General features: G+C 36.6%; 1 protein-coding gene across 3 annotated transcripts; it reads left to right on the top strand.

The window, feature by feature from the left end:
• Nucleotides 1–94: 94 nt before the first annotated feature.
• Nucleotides 95–19511, top strand: RPAP3 (RNA polymerase II associated protein 3). Of its 3 annotated transcripts, none has more exons than XM_032688276.1 (18): nt 96–176; nt 1014–1055; nt 2050–2208; nt 2750–2890; nt 3380–3502; nt 4681–4808; nt 5393–5514; nt 5858–5928; nt 6877–7005; nt 8362–8489; nt 10092–10213; nt 11655–11725; nt 11892–12008; nt 13983–14194; nt 15313–15508; nt 16032–16129; nt 17556–17656; nt 18758–19511. In XM_032688276.1, the coding sequence occupies exons 3-18, from the start codon at nt 2056–2058 to the stop codon at nt 18847–18849; spliced, it is 2004 nt and encodes a 667-aa protein (XP_032544167.1). In that variant the 5' UTR covers nt 96–176; nt 1014–1055; nt 2050–2055; the 3' UTR covers nt 18850–19511. The 3 variants fall into 3 exon arrangements, with proteins under 3 accessions (XP_032544168.1, XP_032544167.1, XP_032544169.1); XM_032688278.1 differs by having other exon boundaries at nt 17556–17660; XM_032688277.1 differs by lacking the exon at nt 1014–1055 and having other exon boundaries at nt 95–176.
• The last annotated feature ends 402 nt before the right edge of the window (nt 19512–19913 follow it).

Genomic DNA, 19913 nt, shown 5'->3' with positions numbered 1-19913 from the left:
TCACCGCCCGCGCTCCCGACACGTGGGCGGGGGTGGGCCTGGGGCGCAGGCGCTGTCGGCTCCGGCCGCTCCCTCCGCCGTCCCACTCCGGGCTCGCGCTGCATCCGGGGCGGGGCCTCGGCCGCGCAGGGAGGGCGAGGGGCGGTGGCGGGGCGAAGAGGCGACAGCCGGAGCAGGTGAAGCCGGGAGAGACGGGACGAGCGGGATGTGCTGCGGTGCTTGAGCCCCGCGGTGCCGCCGCTCCGTGGTCCAGTGGCGGCCCGGCCGCGCGGGGTGACGCGGGAGACGAGGGGAGGGGGAACCCACCCTGACGGAGTCAGGGCCTCGCTTGTAACTTGGGGGCGGTGCAGCGGCGGGTGTTGAGGCTACAGGGGGTGCTCCGCCTCGGGGCCTCCTGCGGCGCGGCCTGGGGAGCCGCTCCCGGCGGGCCCGCGCTGCCCCGGGTGCTGCCGGCCGGGCCGTGCGGCGGCTGCCCCGCAGAGCCGCGAGAACCGGGGGCTCTCGGGTGCTGGGGAGGGCCCAGCTCTGAGAATCCAATAAAAGCGCCTTGAAAGGGTGTAAGAACTGTGCTGTGAAGCGGCCGCTGTCACCGCGTGGATTATGGTTGTTGCTAAGCTGGTGGGTGACGGAGCAAACTTACATTATACACTGGAACGAAACAACCGGAGAAGAAACAGACAGATTTCATGTTAGATTTCCACATGTTTAGTAGAAACTGTTTCAGTCAGTCATGGCGAAAAGTTCAGCAGATCACAGCGCATTTTCTCTCATCTTTTGAAGTGTCTTGTTCTAACAACCATCGACCAGGATACACAAGTCTGTGTGGAATATTTGGTGTGTTCATGCACAGGTTTCACGAAATTATTAGGCTGAATATTAAAGAGACAGTTCTGTGTGGGACAGCAGTTGTAGATGGGAAAAAAAAAACATAGTAAGCACTTTTATTGGAAATGTGATGAAAGATGCGCATTTTTTGCTTCATCCAAAGTTTTTTTCTGCTTTCTTTCAAATAGACCAACAATTTAGAAGACTTCGAGAAAAATAAGTTGTTCAGTGTAAGTATGTTGCCACCTATGTATGAACTAGGAAGAAGCACAACTGTTGCAACAGGGCATCTACTCAGCTGCTTACTTCTGTGGATGTAAAAACATTTCTACTTTGGTGGCATTAGTTTGCTAGTAATAATACAATGTGTTTTTCCATCTCTTTGAGACCCTTGTCTATGAATATGGAGAGTCTCTTGTACTAAAGAAATCATTAACTTTATTTGGCTCAAAAATTTTTATATTTCTGTGATATTAGGTTGTTATCTTACTAGATGTTAAAAATAATGTTAAGTAAAAGATGTTAAATAATTTAGTCTTTTTTCTCCCTTAAATATTTTATGTGTACTATCTCTGTAAATAGTTTATTTATACTTACATGAGGCTTGTAACATATCCTGAAGCTTTCAGCCGAGAGGTTATAGTTAGCAATCATTTATAACTCTCCCTCTCTAAGTTTGTATTTAGCTCATCACGAATTACTTAATCATGGTTGTTTTCAAAACATGGTTGCTTCATCCTTTCAGATTTTTGTGCTACGAACTCTACAAACATGGGGTTTTTTTCTGAATTGTAACCAAGATTTTTATTTGTAAGATTACTTTTTAATTGGTACTTGAGATTTTTGATAATACAACTTCCTCACTTAAGATAGTAAAATTAAGAGCAAAATTTATGATGACTATTTAGTTAATAATTATTAAGTTTTGGGGACTTTCTGGCACTTTCAGGATTACCATTGACTTGTTGGGCGCTTTTAGTCAGGAAAGCATGACTTGTTTGTTGTGATATACTTTGTTATATCTGAATAATGGCTTCCCTTCGTATTTTCAATGACGTTTAAATTGTGTTTCTTTTTAGTCTCTTAGTATTTAAGGTTCCTACTATGCTATTGAGAAGCCCGACTTGCATATAAGTCAGACTTCTGAATTTTGAAATAGGTAGCTTCTTTCTCTATATACTTTCAAGTTCTTTTTAGAAAGCTTTCTTCCTTGAATTTTGGCAGATTACAATGAATGCACCTAATAAAGCGGTAGAACTACAGCTGCAAATGAAACAAAATGCTGAAGAGCTGCAAGATTTTGTGAGAGAATTGGAGAGCTGGGAAAAAGATATTAAAGAAGTGGATTCTGAACTAAGGAAACAGAGTGGGGTCCCAGAAGAGGTAAAAATCACAAGACCAGTGTCAACTTAGCTATTCATAATGTGATAGTGTTTATAATAATTACATGTTGCTTTAGCAAAATTACATTTGTTGACTTAAAGTATCTGAATAGAAGGTGTGAACTAACCCAGCTGACCTGTTCTTCATCTGAAGTAGACCGAAGATTCCTCTGTAAACTGTTCCACCAACAGAACTGTGGGTAGTAGCCTCTGGAGGTGATGAGGCCATTAAATTTTGAGTCAGTTTGGGGTAGATTTATGAAAATATTTCTGTTGGCAGCATCAATATCACTTTATTTACTGCTGAATTTTAATATATTGAAATTATTCTTCAGTTATACTCTGCATGTATGCTATGTGTTGAAAGATTTATATTTGTTCTTAGTGGTTTTGTGGAGTTCATGAGAACAGCTTGCTGGATGGATTTCTAAAATAAAACTAGTCAGTGGATACATACTGGATGTATCTAGATATAGGTACTACAGATTCTTCAATGCGAGTGACTTTCACGCATCTGTTTTATATTAAATTACTTAATTTAGAATTTACCACCAATTCGAAACAAGGCTTTTAAGAAAAAGAAGAAAAGCAAAAGTAACGTCCCTTCAAAGATAACGTCTGAAGAAAACAAGAAAAACAAGATCAAGTCCTATGATTATGAAGCATGGGGAAAACTTGATGTGGTGAGTCAGAATATTTGCTTTGTTACCTGAATCTTGTCCTCAACTGATTCTGTGTTAAAATAAAATTTTGTTAAGAGTACTGAGAGTTCAGTCTACAAGATGGTCTCTTACTGTACCGGGTACTGTATAAACATAAAATAGGTTTTTCCCAAAAAGGTTATGTGGTTAGTATTTGTAATATTGATAAATACTTGGTTTTCTATTGACTGTGCTTTTATCCAGCAGATTGAATTTGAGTTTAAGGAAAAAAAAATCTGTGTTAACCATAAGTCTATGAAAAGGTCATAATTCTAGTAGAATTTCAGACTAAACACAGCTGCTAGTATTAAAGGTAGTTCTCTCACTTTTGAAATGTGGAATACTGCTTAGTAGAGAGGCGTAAAGATTTTTGAAAACACATATAATTTTCCGAAAGCCTTACTTTTGTTATTTTACACTGTTGAATTATAATGAAGGTAATAGGTGGTTTGGGTTTTTTTCTGATTTCAGGATAAAATACTTGAAGAACTCGATAAAGAAGACAGTACTCATGATTCTGTATCTCCAGAATCAGACTCTGAAGAAGATGGAATTTGTATAGATGCAGAAAAGGCTCTTGCAGAGAAGGAAAAGGTTATAGCATTATAGATATGTGTTATTGGCAAAGTAGCAATATAGATATAGGAGCATTTGTAGTTTATTTTAAAGATCATCCACTGAGACCACACATCTGGTAGAAGAATTTCTTATCTGGAAGTTTTTCTGTCTCTTTTCCTGCCTATTCCAAAATAGAAAATTCTCACTGCAATTCTTTCTTCTCATCACAAATAGCAGCAAGCCTGTCAGATTCTGCTTAATGGATGCTTATGATGATAAATGTGTTGGTGATTTTTTGCTTTGAGAAGTTGAATTGCTATATAGAATTGCCATATAGATCAAGCAGTTTTTTACCTGAACAAAACATCTGAATGCCCCAAACTAAATCCCCAAGGATTTAGAGACAGTCCCTTTGTGGGACCAGTACATCTGGGAATGACGGATGAACTTGTATGTCTCCTCTGCCTTAGTAATGTCAGGTTTGTACCAGTTCTATTTTACCTAATAAGGCAGGATACAGAGAGAGATCTATCTCATGATTCATTGGCATGAGAAATAGGCTAAGTTGTGCAGCAACTTGTGTGGTTTGGAGAAAGTTCTTTGTAAGCAATACCTAGCCCATATGTCAGTGCATGCTTTACTTCATAAGAGTTTTAGTTTTGGTTTGGTTTTTTGTAAGTTTTTTTGTGGGTTTTTTGGGGTTCTTCTGTGAAAATTCCTAAACATGTAATCTGCAGTCTGCACTGAGCAATTGAGGTGTCATTGCCATTATCATCTTGACTGCAGTGAAGTACTTGAGGGTACAAAAGTTGTGTCCCAAAGGAGGGAGAAATTACAATAATTACCTTGGAAAGCAGAGGTGCCTAATCTAGTTACTAAAACCTTTTAAAAAATTAATTCAGTCTTTAAGCAGCTGTGTATGTGCTTGTCACAGGTTTCTGGAAATGACCTACAGATACTGAAAATCAATATTTTGTAAAACCGCGTCATGAGATATATCATGAGAACTATTTAATATGTGGGATACTTAGAATATATTTGTTTAAAAACAGGTTTCACAGTAAAATAGTACTTCTTGAGAAACGTTGAACAAAAACATTTATTTAAACATTCTAAAATACAAAATTTGATTTTCTATTTTTTTTTCACCAAAAATTAGCAATGTTTCTGCCAATGTAAAGTAACTTACTGAAAAGGCTTTTTTCTGTTTGCAGGGTAATAGCTACTTTAAACAGGGAAACTTTGATGAAGCTATAAAATGCTATACTAGAGGGATGCATTCTGATCCATACAATCCAGTATTGCCCACAAACAGAGCATCGGCTTTTTATAGAATGAAAAAGTAAGACTTGCATTGTTAAATCTGTAATGTTTTCTTACTTGGAATGCTACCTTCAGATTTTTAGTCTGGTTTTAAGTCTTGGTTATATATCATGCTGTGATACAGTCTGTGTAAAACTGCTGTTGCAGACTACTTTCCAATTTCGAGGTAAGATAGGAATCACTAGGATAAGGAATCTGGTAGTCTCCCTCATCTATTTTTCCTCTACTTTCATGCTAGAAGTTCACTGTCTTCTATGTTAGAATGTAACGCTTGAAGAAAAAAGAGGAAGAGGAAGTTCATCTAAATTGCCTTTCAGATTCAGTGAACTCTGTTTCTAGGGCTTTGACCTGTTTTGGGGTAGAAAGGTTACAGAGGAGTTGGTTATTTTTTCTGTGGCAGTAGTGGTTGTTGACCTCTGTTTTCCTTGTTTTGATGTATTCTAAATCAAGAGATGTTTAAATACTTGTTCTGTGTCCCTTCTGAAGTATGTAAAGTTTCCATGTTATCAAGAACCTAGGAAGGTTCAAATAAGATAAATTGCTGAAGTTTTGGGGCTTGTTATCTAGATGTGTCCAAACTGCTCATTCATTTTTTTTTTATAGGTTTTCTGTTGCAGAATCTGACTGCAATTTAGCACTTGCTTTAGATAAAAATTACATTAAGGCTTATGTGAGAAGAGGGGCTGCTCGTTTTGCTTTGAAAAATCTTCAAGGTGCTAAAGAAGGTAGGTCTTTTTAAAATTCTTTCCTCAGAATACATATAAACTGTTCATCTGTCTGCTTGATTAGGACTTGTGTGATCTGCTTATTTGAGGTAGGAATTTAATTTTTGTTTCCTATAAACAAAGAAATGAAATACCATGTTGCATAAGTTCAAGTGGCAAGTCCAAATGATTGCTGCAGATGTTAGTAGTTCTAGAATAACTCAGCTTTAAATGTCTTAGAATGATATATTCCTCGCAATATCTCAAGCTTCTTGAGTAACTACAAAAAAAGGATTATCTCAAAAGAATACTCTTACTGGTCTGTCCTTCCTACCTGAAACATATTTTTCTGGTCTTCTGATAGATTATGAAAAAGTTTTAGAGCTGGATGCAAACAACTTTGAAGCTAAAAATGAACTGAAGAAAATTGATCAGGTAATAAGATTAATAGACTCTAGCATAAATTAATACACCCTGTTCAGTTTATTTCTTTATCAGTCTGTATTTATAACAAGAACTGATTCAACAAATTCTTGTGCTTTTTATAGCCTTTGAAGTTCACTGAGATCAACATCTGTAATTGAGTTACTTCTGGATAAACTAGCACATATACAAACATCAGTGTAATAGTGAATCAGCAGACTAAGACTATGTGTACACCACCTGGGGTTTTTTGTTTGGTTTTGGTTTCTTTGGTTGGTTGGTTTTTTTTTTTTAATTTTTCCCTCATTTTCTACTTCCTGTGTTAATGCTTCTTTCAGTCAAGCTCGGTACAAGGTAGCACAACACGAGAGAACCTCTGTGTTCTCTTGGCAATTAAAACTGAACAGTTAGCCTGCTTGTAGTTCCACTGATTGCTGTGGTCAGCCAAACCAGGAAGTTGTTTTAAGCCTAGCAGAGCATAATACTCTACTGCAATTCTGATGCCTTTCATGACAGGGAGAGAATGTTGATTATGATGACTTACGAAATATAAGCTCACCTCTCAATGCTGTGTGAATATCCTTATACCTCTTTAACTGCTTTTTGAAAAGTGCTTGAAAAATTTTTCGGAATGAAGACACAAAGTCTCGAGGAATTGAAGAAATAAATGATTTGTGGATTGCAGCATATACAAACAGGTTTCTTGAGTCATTTTGCATTGTGCTTCAGAAATTACATACTTTTTATTTACCAAGTATTATTCTGACTCGCAGTCGCTCGTAGAAATACATTTTCAAGAAACAATTTAAAATGGTCTCTTTGATTTGTATTAAATTTACAACACAGGGATTTCTTATAAAGTTTGGCAGATTTTTGCATCTTAAAAATTTAGAATTTATAATTTACGTTCTGAAAATGTGTAAGCGAGGAAATACTGATGGCAAAAATACATCTTTGCAGGCTCTGTCATCAAAAGAAGGTTCAGAACAGAAAGAGTTTGAAGATGTCAGAACAGGATTAACAGACGGAGAGAAGCAGCGCATTGAAGAGCTGCAGCTCAAGCAGAAGGCTATTGCAGAAAAAGATCTGGTAAATCACAGGTTCAGGTGGAACAGGAGAGACCTAGTAAAGAAAAGTGTTGTGATAATAGCTATGCAAATGTATAAATTAAACCTGATGCTATCTTGAATTTCATAAATGCAATGTCCTTGATGTAACCTTAATTGTTTCTCATTTTGGGCTCTGTAGGAAGGTGAGTGGATTCTGTTTGGATTCTTCTTGAGGAATAATTATGCAAGGTAGCTTTTACGGCCCAAATCGCATATGCTAAATTTCAAATATGTGGTAAGACAAGTAGAACCTGAACTGCACTTTACAAAGTTCCTATTTCTCCGTTATTATATGCATCTTGGCTCTGACCCCTGCTTGTCAAGTAGAGTTGTGGACTATTTCTTGTGGTTTTAAACCTTTGATTACATAGTGAAAAGTACTTATAAGACAGACTTTGGGGGTGCAGGCAGCAATGACAACAAAAACATATTTCTGGATACGTAGTCTAACTCAAAGTTGGCTTATTGATTTCTCCCTCTCACCACTCTTTCAATTAAGAAATAACATTACCAACTAAACCAAAATTTTATATCTGTTCACTTACCTAGCTATGTAACTTCTGACTTGTTATCAATATTCAGATTTGTTTTACTGGTTGTGAGAAGTAATTAGTAGGAAAAGAATGAAACGCTACATTAAGTAGGTAAAAGGAACAAGAGTTTGAATATATCACAGAACAGAAATTTCAGTCTAAAGTGATACTTCATTGGTAGCAAAGTTGACTCACTGCAGGCCTGTTCCTGGCAACATGGATCTTGTCAAATCTGAACTGTGGCCTTTCATTTTTTGCCAGTGAGTAGAGTAGTAGCAGAGAAGATATGTGGCCTCATATTAGTTCTGAGAAGCAAAAGATAGTTTTAGTCCCCCAAAAACGAACGAAAAAGTAATATAATTTTATTGTATGGAGCATTAATTACAAAACAACAACATTTGGACCCAGGTAATATTTGGGGATAAGATTCATGGATGTAGCAGGACAAAGATGGATTTGTGCAGTGCAAAAGTCATCTTGAAAGGGGAATTGTAAAGGTTCAGGTCATGTTTAAATTTGGGAGGTACAGGATGGCTTATCCTGCACATCAAGCATCAAGATAAATACGAAGTTGTAGGCTTACAAAAATTTGCCGCATGCAGAGTTTTAATCCTGTATTAAAAAGTATTAGAAAGAAGTAAGGTACCTTTTGTGTTCTACCTAGATATGAGGAAATATGCCATATATGTCTGCCTTGATATGGATGTTCTTTATGATTTGTGATGTTGTGACCCTGTCTGCTGAGAGGACTCATTGCACTGGATCTTTCTTAATGCTCTTTTTTTCTGACCTAAATCTTCCAGGGTAATGGTTATTTCAAAGAAGGAAAGTACGAGGCTGCAATAGAATGTTACACCCGTGGTATCGCAGCAGATGGCGCCAATGCGCTGCTGCCAGCTAACAGAGCCATGGCCTACCTAAAGATTGAGAAGTAAGTGGCGTTGCAAATGCTGTGTTGTTTGTTTGATGTGAACTAGACGGAATAATGATCCAGTAGATTTTCATTCAGGTTGAGTTATTGTCACTCCTTCTAAGTCTTGTTAGAATTCAGTATAGAATAAATCATGTTGAAAGCAGTAAAGGAGAGAGAACAAATTTGTGTGTGACCTTGCAATGCATTATGTAGGAAAAAGTTCTGAGAGAATAAAATAGCACCAGTATGAAATTATAGTTTCTACAGTTGGATTTTTGTTCTTTTACGTGCATAAAATTCAGATAGTCACCTTTCTGAAAGGAACTGCCCGAACCTTTGTCTTTTTTGACTACAAAGCATGCTCAGCTACTAATATTGCACTGTAAAAAGAACTGGATTATAGCTTTTGACTTCAAAGGGAATGAATAGAAGCTTTTTCTGGAAAATGTGATCTTTTAAACTATTTTGTTAAGTTCAGTAATGGAGACATGTATGTGTAGTTTGTTTATTTTTAATTAAGCTTTAGCCAGGTAACCTAGAAACAGTAGGAAATGCATGCTTTTTAGCGAACTAGATAAGTTCCATATGACCATTTTTGAAGTCTGAACTTTTTTTGACTCCCTGATGGTGTGGTAGTTTAAAACTTCCAGGATGGTAGCATGAGAAGCAGAGAGCTCAGTGTTATGTTCTGTGACAAGGCTGGGTATCTGTAGAGACAGTACATTGATCTCAAATTAGGATATTGTAAAGTAGGTTACATGGGTAGTATTTCTGACACAACACTTATCATTTAAAGTACATCATAATGCAAATAATATTCTCTGAGATTCAGAGGAAGCGATACTTTAATTGAATTGCCAAGCAAGCAAATCGATTCTGTATGATAAATCTGTGTATCGTGAGTCTTTACATTTGAAAGAGAATCAAACATAAAGTGAAACAGAAGCTCATTGGTATTCATGCAAACTGCTAGTATCAATAAGAACTGCAAATAAAAATTAATTTCAATAAATTTAGTGATAGTTTGAAGAAGGAGAAGAGGAATGAATGAAAATACTTTAATGAGCACATAGTGGAATCATGATCTAATATAACTAAATACAAATGGGATGGAAAAATTTGATCTTAAAATGAAACAAATTACATTAATGCAAGGATATACTGAACTTTCCATTTTGAAATAGTTAAGGACAAGTCACAGAAATTCAGATGTAGAAAAATTTATTCTCATGTTTGCTTGCTTCTCCTTTCTTGTACTTTTTCTTTGTTTGTAATGGTATTTCTGGTTTTCAGAAGAAAACCATGGTACTGACTTTGATTTTAAGGCTATTGAGTGTTTAAGGTGACCTCTGCTCTGGCAAGCTTTAAACATTTATTTTCACGAAGGAAGTGAATTTTTCTATTATGAGATACCAAAAGATTTGACTCAAATTTCAAGGTGTTGAAAAATCGTATTTTATGAGTTTTGGGGGTTTTTTACATTTTAGCTTAGTGACATGTCTATCTATGTAGGCAATTAGGATCTACCTTTATATTTTAATTGGTTTGGGTAGCTCTGTCATTTCAGTTGAAACTTCCTGTTGAAACTGATTATTAATTTTGTACTACTCTTTTGCTGAGGTATGAAGAGGCAGAAGATGACTGTACACAAGCTCTGCTCTTAGATGCCTCCTATTCTAAAGCTTTTGCCAGAAGAGGAGCTGCCAGAGTTGCTCTTGGAAAGCTAAAAGAAGCTATGCAAGGTATGACTTTGACTTAGCCTAAATGTGACAGGTAAGAGATCAGTATAAGGTCATGCTGATTTTTTTACTCTGACTAATCAAGATTATCAGTGCAAAAAGGAAAAACTGAGGGATTTAGTTGGGTTTCACTGAACGTGTATAAAAACTCTTGTGTCGGTATCCATGTGTTGGGAAGACAGTTTTGTGTGAAATTACAACTGTTGTTGTTGTTTATGATAAGTAGTAAGAAATAGTTTGAAAAATTTGTTTAAAAAGTGGGTCATGGTATAAGCATTAGGATGACCTGTGAGTGGACACTGAGGTAAGCTGAGAACTGAATGAGCAACAAATTCCAGAGGGTTGTAATCTGTGTCATAGGCTCTAATTGGAAGCCTGTCACTAGTGGTATCCCCCACAGTTCAATACTGGGCCCAGTATTGTTTAACTTATTCATCAGTGACTTGGATGAAGGGGCAGATGCCTCCTCAGCAAGTTCCCTGGTGACATAAAGCTGGAAGGAGTGGCTGATATCCCAGAGTGCTGTGCAGCCCTTCAGAAGGACCTCAGCAGGTTGGAGAGATGGGCAGAGAAATTCAACAAAGTCAAATGCAGGGCCCTGCACCTGGGGAAGAATAACTCCATGCACCAGGACAGACTGGGGGCTACCTGCTGGAAAGCAGCTCTGCAGAGAAAGACCTGGGAGTTCTGGTGGACAACAAGCTGTCCATGAACCAGCAGTGTGCCCTTGTGGCCAAAAAGGCCAGTGGTATCCCAGGGTGCATTAGGAAAAGCATTACCAGCAGGTCGAGGGAGGTGATCCTGCCCATCTTCTCAGCCCTAGTGATGCCACATCTGGAGTGCTGTGTCCAGTTCTGGGCTCCTCAGTGCAAGAGAGACATGGAGCTCCTGAGCAGGCCCAGTGGAGGGTGAGAAAGATGATTAAGGGACTGGAGCATCTCTCTTAGGAGGACAGGTTGAGGGAGCTGGGCCTGTTCAACCTTGAGAAGAGAGATCTAAGAGGGGACCTCATCAATGAGTGTATCTGAAGGGTGGGTGCCAAGAGGATGGATCCAGGCTTTTCTCACTGGTGCTGAGCATTAGGGCAAGAGGTGATGGGAACTGAGGCACAGGAAGTTCTACCTTAATATGAGGAAGAACTTCTTTACTGTGTGGGTGACTGGAACAAATTCCCCAGAGAGGTTGTGGAGTCTCCCTCACTGGAGATACTACAGAACCATCTGGACACAATCCTGTGCCATGTGCTCTAGGATGACCCTACTTGAGCAGGTAGGTTGAACCAGAGGACCCACTGTGGTGCCTTCCAACCTTCCCCATTCTGTGATTCCATGACTTACCTGCCTTTAATTTAAGAGCTATGAAAGGAAAATGGAAGGTTTAAAAATCTTCCATGAGTACACTGTAATTTGTAAAATCCACAATTTATATGTTGTTTTTCACTCAGATTTTGAAGCTGTTCTGAAGCTGGAACCTGGAAATAAACAAGCAATAAACGAACTCACTAAAATAAGGAATGTATGTATATTTACACAAGTTTGGTGGTTTTTTGTTTCTTTGGGAGTTTTATGTAAGGCTATAGTATACTATTAGAATTTTTTTATTCTTTATTACATTATTTTTAGCATCTTGTAATTATTCATGAAACTTCTGATCTTTTGGATAACTTGCCAATTTTTTTCAGGAATTAACTGAGAAAGAACAGCAAACTCGCCAAGAATATCCTGCGGTATTGATAAAAGAAACAGAAATAAAAAATATAGTGAAACTGATTGATAACCCATTACAGATTAAATCAACAGTAAGTTGTTTTGTGAGTTGCTTTCTATAATGATGGGTAAAGTAGAGCTTAAAGTTAAAAATCTACTTCTTGTAGATTAACTCTTGGCCTGTGGAAAGCCAAAAATTACTCTTGATATTTTTCAAGAACATACACGTACATGGAAATGCTGAAGTTCACAGCAGCAGTGGTGTAAGCATTCAGCCTACAGTACCACCCTCAGAAAATATGGTGTATGTGTACTTTTATAACGTGAAATAGGGAGGCAACCCCACAGCCCTGTCCCGTGTCTATAGCTAATTGAGAGGAATATGCAATTGAGAGGAAAGGGGAGACAGTCGAGTCTCTGTTTGATCACATACTTGACAAAGCTCTGGGTAAACTTTCCTTCTTTTCTTCTGCTGTTTACAGTTTCTACAGCAGCGCCATAGTGGTAACAAGACATTTCGCCTATGCTGCTGTCACATAGAGCTACTGCCAGAGCTTTGAGCCTGCATTTTCATTTCACAAACTGTAGAACAGCTGTGTATTGGTTTTCAATAAACAATATTTCTTGACTATAAATTATCAGTGGTTATACTCAGATTAATGAGATATATATGAAAAAATATGATAATACAGAGAGTTATACCAGCATTCTTTATGCATTAGGCTTCCTCTTTTAGTATGTTTAATCTTTATACATTGAGAAATGAGTTACGTAAGTGCAAAGCTTGCTCAGACTTTTATTTGTATGTACTTACACTATGTAGTGTTCTGCTTTTGATAATTTGAAAACATTTGTTTACCTTCACGGAATATATAATTCAGATGGATACTTTTAGTAGAAAGTGGTTATTTTGATCTTTGGGAGGAGGGATTATTATGTGCTCTCTATAATTAAATACAATATTTCTGTAAATCAAAATTAATTAATTTCAGGTCTGAAGTACCTGAAGTGCTACAGACAATTATATATATATAAGTGTTCAGGAGATACTAGGTTGCTTGTATTTCTCTTGTTATTCTGTTAAGGTAGAAGAAGTATAGATGAAAATCTGTGCTTTTAATACTGCCCAACGATTGCAGAAAGAACTGTAGTTTTATTTCATATCCACTAGTGAACCACAGTGATGAGATGGTATTGGCTGTCAATACACCAAGATGACAAGGGGCTTTTTTGATGTAATTTAAAGCAGTCTGCAAACTGCAGTGAAGACTTACCAATGGGATCATGTTAGAGTTGGACAGAGAAATCTGCCATTTCTTAAAAGTCTCAGTTGTTGAGTATGTTTAATCATGTGCATTTGCATCAATATTTCTAGAGCAATATATGCTGTATTCGTGTTCAGAAAATGAAATTCCAAGGCAAAAAGTGATGATTTTTTTTTTTGGTAAGACCTGCAAAGGTGGTGCTAGGTGATGGCTGACCAAAAATAATGATAATTGTGTAGAGATTAAAGAAGCTGAAACTTTTTAGTTACTGTGTTCTCTAGTGGTGCAGTTAATTACCTTTTGATATATGAAACTTGGTCAGTCAGCAGAGTTGAGTTACAGAGATTTATTATATCAGAATTTTAAGTTGTGGGTCAAGGCTTATATTGCTGGATATTTACTTGTCTTGCTAGATTACATACAAAGCTTGGCTACATCATTGGCCAAAGTATATGATAGATCTTGCTTATTCAACCTTAGCCGAAAAAAGTGTAGATTTTTAATTATTATTATTTTAATTATTATGGTGAAAACACAATGCAGATTGTGAGATTCTCTAGAGTAAGAGTATACTGGTTTATGAGGGTAAAGCAACAAAATTATCATATCAGGCTTCATGTAGAATTTAATGAAGTTTCCTTTTTTGCCATTTAGCTTTATTGAAAGTGTCTTCTGTGTGCACCACTACAGATGTAAACGGTTATGATAAGATTATTTTAAATTATACACAGCCGTGTTGGGGGCCTGTATAAACACCTGTGTTTGAGTCTGCATATGACATGAAGTATGTGTTCTGTTCAGAAGCCATTGCGAAGAATAGAAATTGAAGAAGTTGATGATGATACACCAGATGGTGACTTGCCCGGCACTACTTCTTTAGTCGATAACTGGAGGAATTCACTGAGTGTTGAAACAACAGAGACTCTAGATCAGGATGATCTGTTAGCTACAATAGATATTCCAAAAGCAAAGCACTTGAAAATAGAAGAAATCAGTGATGCGTCACCATTAAAGTAAGTAAAATAATTCTGATCCTCTTTTAAAAAGGTAAGTGTAGTTGAAATGTAATCTTCATTTCCAGATGTCTGCATGTGATGAGGTATCAAAGATATTTTGGAGAATCTGAATTAAAAAGAAAATGTTGAAAGAAACTGCAGTTATGGCACATCTGCCTCTTTGATTGTGCAGTGGTGGAGCCAAGTATGATCTATTTAGTGTCAGATGGAAAACTCATTCTTACATTGAGAATAAAAACAAATTCATAGTGTTTTCCTGCATGCCATACTCTCTTTTGCTTGTGCACTCCGTTTTCCCTAGCTGTGCTTTTTATTTGTAGTGGTTTAGAGTAGATTTTGTGCAAAGTTCGAGTATTCTTTGCACACCAGTTGTGTGAGAGGAGCAAATGAGTGTCACCACCCTTTCCTCTGCTAAGCATGCAGCTAATAACTTAAGATTTACTCAGAGTTTCTAAGTTGCACTGTGTTAGTTAGGCAAACTGAAGTCTGGCTTGCTGAAACTACACTAAAGTATAGAACACTCCTTGCTGAGTGTGGAACTCTACTTGTTGTCCACTGCATTGACACAGTCTCATTCTGTTAATAGTAAATACTTTTTATGGAACCCTGATTGAAGAATTCATGTGAGAAACACTTCCTCTGCACCCACCTTTTCCAGCTCAGTTAGATGGATTTACTGTGAAGTGTTGAAGAAAAAAGTATATTCTTAGCCATTTTATAATGTCGAAAAAATAAATGGACTTAAATGACAACTTATAAGACAAAAAATAGATCCACTGCTATCAGCATTGAAACCAGTTTGTTCATTTGACATGGTTATTGTTTTGCATTATGAAATTGCAATGTTTTTTTTAGGTATGTATGGGAGAAACCTACCATAAAATGCAGTTATTTCCAAAAACAAAATAGAGAGAGGCTGAGTAAATTTAAGTACTTGCAGATGTGATGGTGGTTTTTTTTAGAAAAGGTGAATCGAATATAAAGCTTCTATAAACTGAAGGGATTTTTGAATATCTGCTTGAGCTAAATCACGTTATTTTAAAAAAATGATTAGGTCTCAGTGTAGGATTTCCTTAAATGTTTTCTTGATTATGTGTCTCAAAATACCTTTGCAGGCTTCCTGTTAGTGTGAAAGGAATTTCATCAACATTACATCCATCTTCCCCTGCAAGCAAACAGAGAGAAAAAGATATCAGAAGATCATTTATGTCTTCTTCTCCAGTTCCTGCTGTTCCCACAAACTCTTTCCAGCTTGAGTCTGACTTCAGGAAGTTAAAAGACTGCCCAGAAAACATGTATTTGTACCTGAAGGTATGAAATGTAGAGTATCAACAGTGCTTGGACAGTTCTTCAAATTATGTTGAAGAAGCAGTACACATAGGTGGAAGAGAGGGCTGTGTTTAGAATGTCTTAACAGTGTACAATAGCCCCTTTTTTTTAATGGCCTTCACAAAGTTTGGTCCATATTTGAGTATTTCTTCTCTTGTGCCTGACTTTTCACTCACTTTGAGTACAGTCTCTGCATAATCTTTTTTTTTTTTCAAACATAGGCCCTTGTTCTTTAAAGACTTAAATACATTAGTAACCATGTGAAATTGGAGTTTTTCAAGTTAATGCTTCTAGGGTAATTAGACATAGCAACAATTTTAAACTGAACAAATGCTTGAAACATAGTCAAAACCAACCCAAAAACTGATATTTAATGTCAAATAGTGTGATTTGGGTTTTATTTGCTTCATCATTGTCCAAGACATTCTTAAAATGGAAATCTAATTGTCATGACTCAGGTGTATTCATTTTGTCCAAAAATAACACTTTTTTAATTTTTCCAAAGCAAATAGAACCCTCGCTTTATGCAAAGCTGTTTCAGAAATCCTTAGATCCAGATTTGTTTAACCAGATACTGAAAATTCTACATGATTTCTACATTGAGTAAGTTTAACTCCTCCTTTGTTTTACATTGCTTATTGCTGTTCTGAGGGCTTTGGGTTTGTTTTTCTTTGACAGCAGGGAGGTTGGTTTTTTATTGTGTGTTTGTTTGGGGTTTTTTTTCCTCTCTAGTCCCAACCTTGGGCATACAAAATTACTTCCAGCACACAGCATTACATAGGCATGATACAGTAATTGGAATGACTCAATTGTTCCTTCATAAGAAACGAAACTTATCTTAAAAAATCAGATGGAAAAGAAGTGAAGAAATAAATATTTTTTACTGTGGGTTGTTGAATCTAGTTCTTCTAAAGAGCACCAGAAACTAGCATTAGACTATATGAAATAACTTTTATTCATATTGCTGTATATATTCTGTTATCACATATAATTACACATTGTCTTCTTTTTTAACTTTCTAAAGTTGAGAAGTTCTGAGAGGTTTGGTTTTATGCTATGCTTATTGTGATGCATTGAGACTTCTAATTATGTGCTAGCGTTTTACAGTAGCCTGTGGTAAATGTGTGTTGGAGACTGAAGTTCTGATAGGACAGGACCTGACAAAATATTTTTGAAATTTCTATCCACGCTACCATTTGAGTGCTAAAGTTCATTTTACCTGTCAGAGGCAGTGTACCACTTCTCTGAATTACTCGGCCTGCGAGCACACACTAGAAATGTTTTTAGGGCATTGTTTTATGTAGAAGAGCAAACGTAATTCAATGTTTGCCTTTTCCTTGGTTTCCTTAAAAGTAAAATATCTGTCATATGGATGAAAAATGCCGTCTTCAGGCATACTGTCCTGCATTTGGTGGTGTGACATATAAAGGCTAGGAAGTTGAAATTGTTTGCTGTGAGGTGAAAGTTCTGTCTCCCTCCTGAAGAAGTGTGAAGTTATGGAAGAAAAATAGTTTGTTAGTATTTGTGACAATGACAATGTCTGTTTACTGTTGACCAGAAGAATGTAAAATGAACACAATCTAGGGACTTTCTGAATGGATAAAAATTTAGGCAACTGTAATTGGCTCAGATTTTCACTGAGCTTCTTGTGGCCACAGGTGCTGCTTCCTTTCACACTACCCAATATGTATAAAAATGATGTTATGGCCAGGTGTAAGCATTAAATCATGTAATAGGTAATCTGTACAGAACCAGCAGTCAGTTTGCATCAGTCTAGGTTTTTATATTTCTTCACTCTTGCTCTGTGGAAGAATGATACTTACATAAAGGTTTCTGGATATTGACTTTTTGCATTTTGAATGGAAGAATGAACAAGAAAGAGAGGAAAGATAGGGAATAGGAGAGGCAGAGAAGGGAATTCTGTTTTCTGGTCCTCTAATTTCTTCCTGAATTCTTTAATATTGCTTGCAGTTACTGGGTCTTTCTAATCAACAGTAGTTATTTTTATATTTCTAATAATCTTCTTCAGGAAAGAGGAGCCATCACTCATCCTTGAAATCCTCCAGAGGCTCTCTGAATTAAAAAGATTTGATATGGCAGTAATGTTTATGTCAGGCTCAGAGAAAAAAAGTAAGTAATTTGGTAGTGCTTCTTTAAACTTATTTTGTGATACTCTAGAGTCTAACAAAAAAATATGTAAAGTTTAGTGCTATTCTTGTTTATTCCATATAATAATCAGTTTAGTTGTCTAGCTTTTTGATTGGTTTAGAAGTTAATATGAGTGTTGTGTAGTTTTTCTTAATCCTTTGATTCCTTTTTTATTGTTTAGATTTGAAAACTACAGCTAAATCCTCTTATTTTAATCAGTAATACTGCTGCGTTTTATTCTGATAAAATAAGCTTCACTAGCATGTCAGTTTCTAGCTGGTACTGTAAAATATTTATGAATTTGTATGAAGTGTTGTATCTGAGATAACAGGTATCCAGATTACACAGTTTCCACAGTTTGCAACTACTTCTTGACAAATCCTGACTTTTCTGTTGGCAAAAGAATGCAAATGTCTCTAAACCACTGAGCGTGGTTTTTGGTCCTGTTCTCGAGGCATCGATTATTTTAGTTTGCAATTCAAGTTGACATTGGCTTGAGTTTATGGCTTATAACAGTGGGGTTTATGTCAAACTTTTTACTTATTTAGCACAGCAGACAGACTGTGTAATAGTGAGACACTTATAAGCAAAACATTTCTCTGGGATCAAATAATGTTAAATTTACTATCTACAGCTGAGTTTCACTAATAACCCTTATACTTTCAAAATTTTGATATGTAAATTTTGTTAAAATAAAATAACTTATTTAAGTGCAAGTAAATTCCTCTTAAAAATTGCATTCACACCTTTAACCTTATCTAAGCTTTATCTGCCATCTGGCATTAACTTTTATCTTCTGCATTTAATGGCATAGTGTCAAGATAGTAAACAAAATAAAAGCTCTCTGTTGTCAGGATTATACACTGCTTAAGGATATGTTGTTAGGCAGCTCCTGGGCATCAAAACAAAGTGAGAGTTTCCCTTTGCTGCTTTTGTTCGTCCTCAGCAGTTCTGAAAATGTATTCATACTTCAGCTATATAATCCATAGACCCCTTTCTCTCACCGGGGAAAGAGTTGGACTAATTTACCTTAAGAGCATGAATCACAAAAATAACCATTCATGTTGGGATTTTCTTTTACAGTTACACGGATGTTATTCAATCATGTGAACCACATGGGATTAAAAGATGCTACTGTTGAAGAATTGGAGAAGAAATATGGCATTTTCTCTTAGTAAGATGACTGACATGTAAACTTCCATTTCTGCATGTTTTTCATGTGGAAATCAGCTAAGAAATGTATAAAGACTGGAATTTTGTTGCTTTTTATAAATAATGAAACTCTTAAACTTGGTTTAGCCAAATGGCAGGTGCCTGAAGAGATAATTATTTAGTTCTGCAGATACAGTTGCTTTCCAGGACCTGAAACAACACAAATCTACATTTTCTTCAGCAGAATCTGTTTGCCTGCAAAATGGTTGAGCAGGTTGGCATTCAGGATTTGGACTGTAGATAGAGATCTTTATTAAAAAGAAAAAAATTATAAACATGTCTTTGGTAAGAATCAAATGTTGTATATTAGAAATGTGCATGGTTTTTTATTTTAGAAAATAAACTAAATAAATGTTGAACTGAAGATACTGCATTTTTAAGGAATTTTTTAATTAAGGTGCCAAATCACTCTTCTCTAAAGATCACATGAGAACTTGCACTGTGCAAAGCGAACCAGAGTTATGATGGCAAAATATTCCAAAATTTTTACTTGAGTTTACCTGAAAGTGGAGTTTTGGCATTGGCAGCTGAGAACCTTGGAATCTATTCCTGTGAACCTGAACTGTAATTGCAGAACAGAAGGAAGACAAATACTGTAGAATTAAACTAAAAGTTTAATGAAAAACACTTCTCTTCTTTCAAGAGTGTTTTTAACATAATCTGGCAAAACTTACGTTTTGGGTCAGTTGTTCCTAACCAGGTAAACCCCTTAAGATGAATCAGGAGGCTAAGCAAAATACCTTTCTAGTATGAAGGCAAACCCATGAAATTAACTGAAATTCTTAGATAAGATCGAGCATTAGACTTAATAAACTGTTTGTACTGTTCACATGACCTGAAGGAGGAAATAATAACACTTGCCAAATATTCTGTAAGATTTAATTGTAGTATCCAAGTGGTGGTATCTAAAAATTTGCCTGTGTCTCTAGGTTTGACTGCAGGCTCTTCTATCCTGCAGATACTAATATTCTGCCAGTTTACTTTTGTCCTCATTCAGCCCTTGTGCTGTACTGATGCTTCTCTGACT

This window comes from Chiroxiphia lanceolata, chromosome 5 (assembly GCF_009829145.1).
Source record: "Chiroxiphia lanceolata isolate bChiLan1 chromosome 5, bChiLan1.pri, whole genome shotgun sequence".
Taxonomy (NCBI): Eukaryota; Metazoa; Chordata; class Aves; order Passeriformes; family Pipridae; genus Chiroxiphia; species Chiroxiphia lanceolata.
The sequence above is the reverse complement of the archived record's forward strand: the minus strand, read 5'-3'. Positions and strand labels throughout refer to the sequence as shown.

Bases quoted from the DNA above. Each gene is read 5' to 3' on its own strand.
- RPAP3 (XM_032688277.1), top strand. From the start codon at position 2,056: ATGAATGCACCTAATAAAGCGGTAGAACTACAGCTGCAAATGAAACAA. The intron at 8,490-10,091 runs GTAAGTGGCGTT...TCTTTTGCTGAG, and splicing joins GCCTACCTAAAGATTGAGAA to GTATGAAGAGGCAGAAGATG. The intron at 14,195-15,312 runs GTAAGTAAAATA...ATACCTTTGCAG, and splicing joins AGTGATGCGTCACCATTAAA to GCTTCCTGTTAGTGTGAAAG.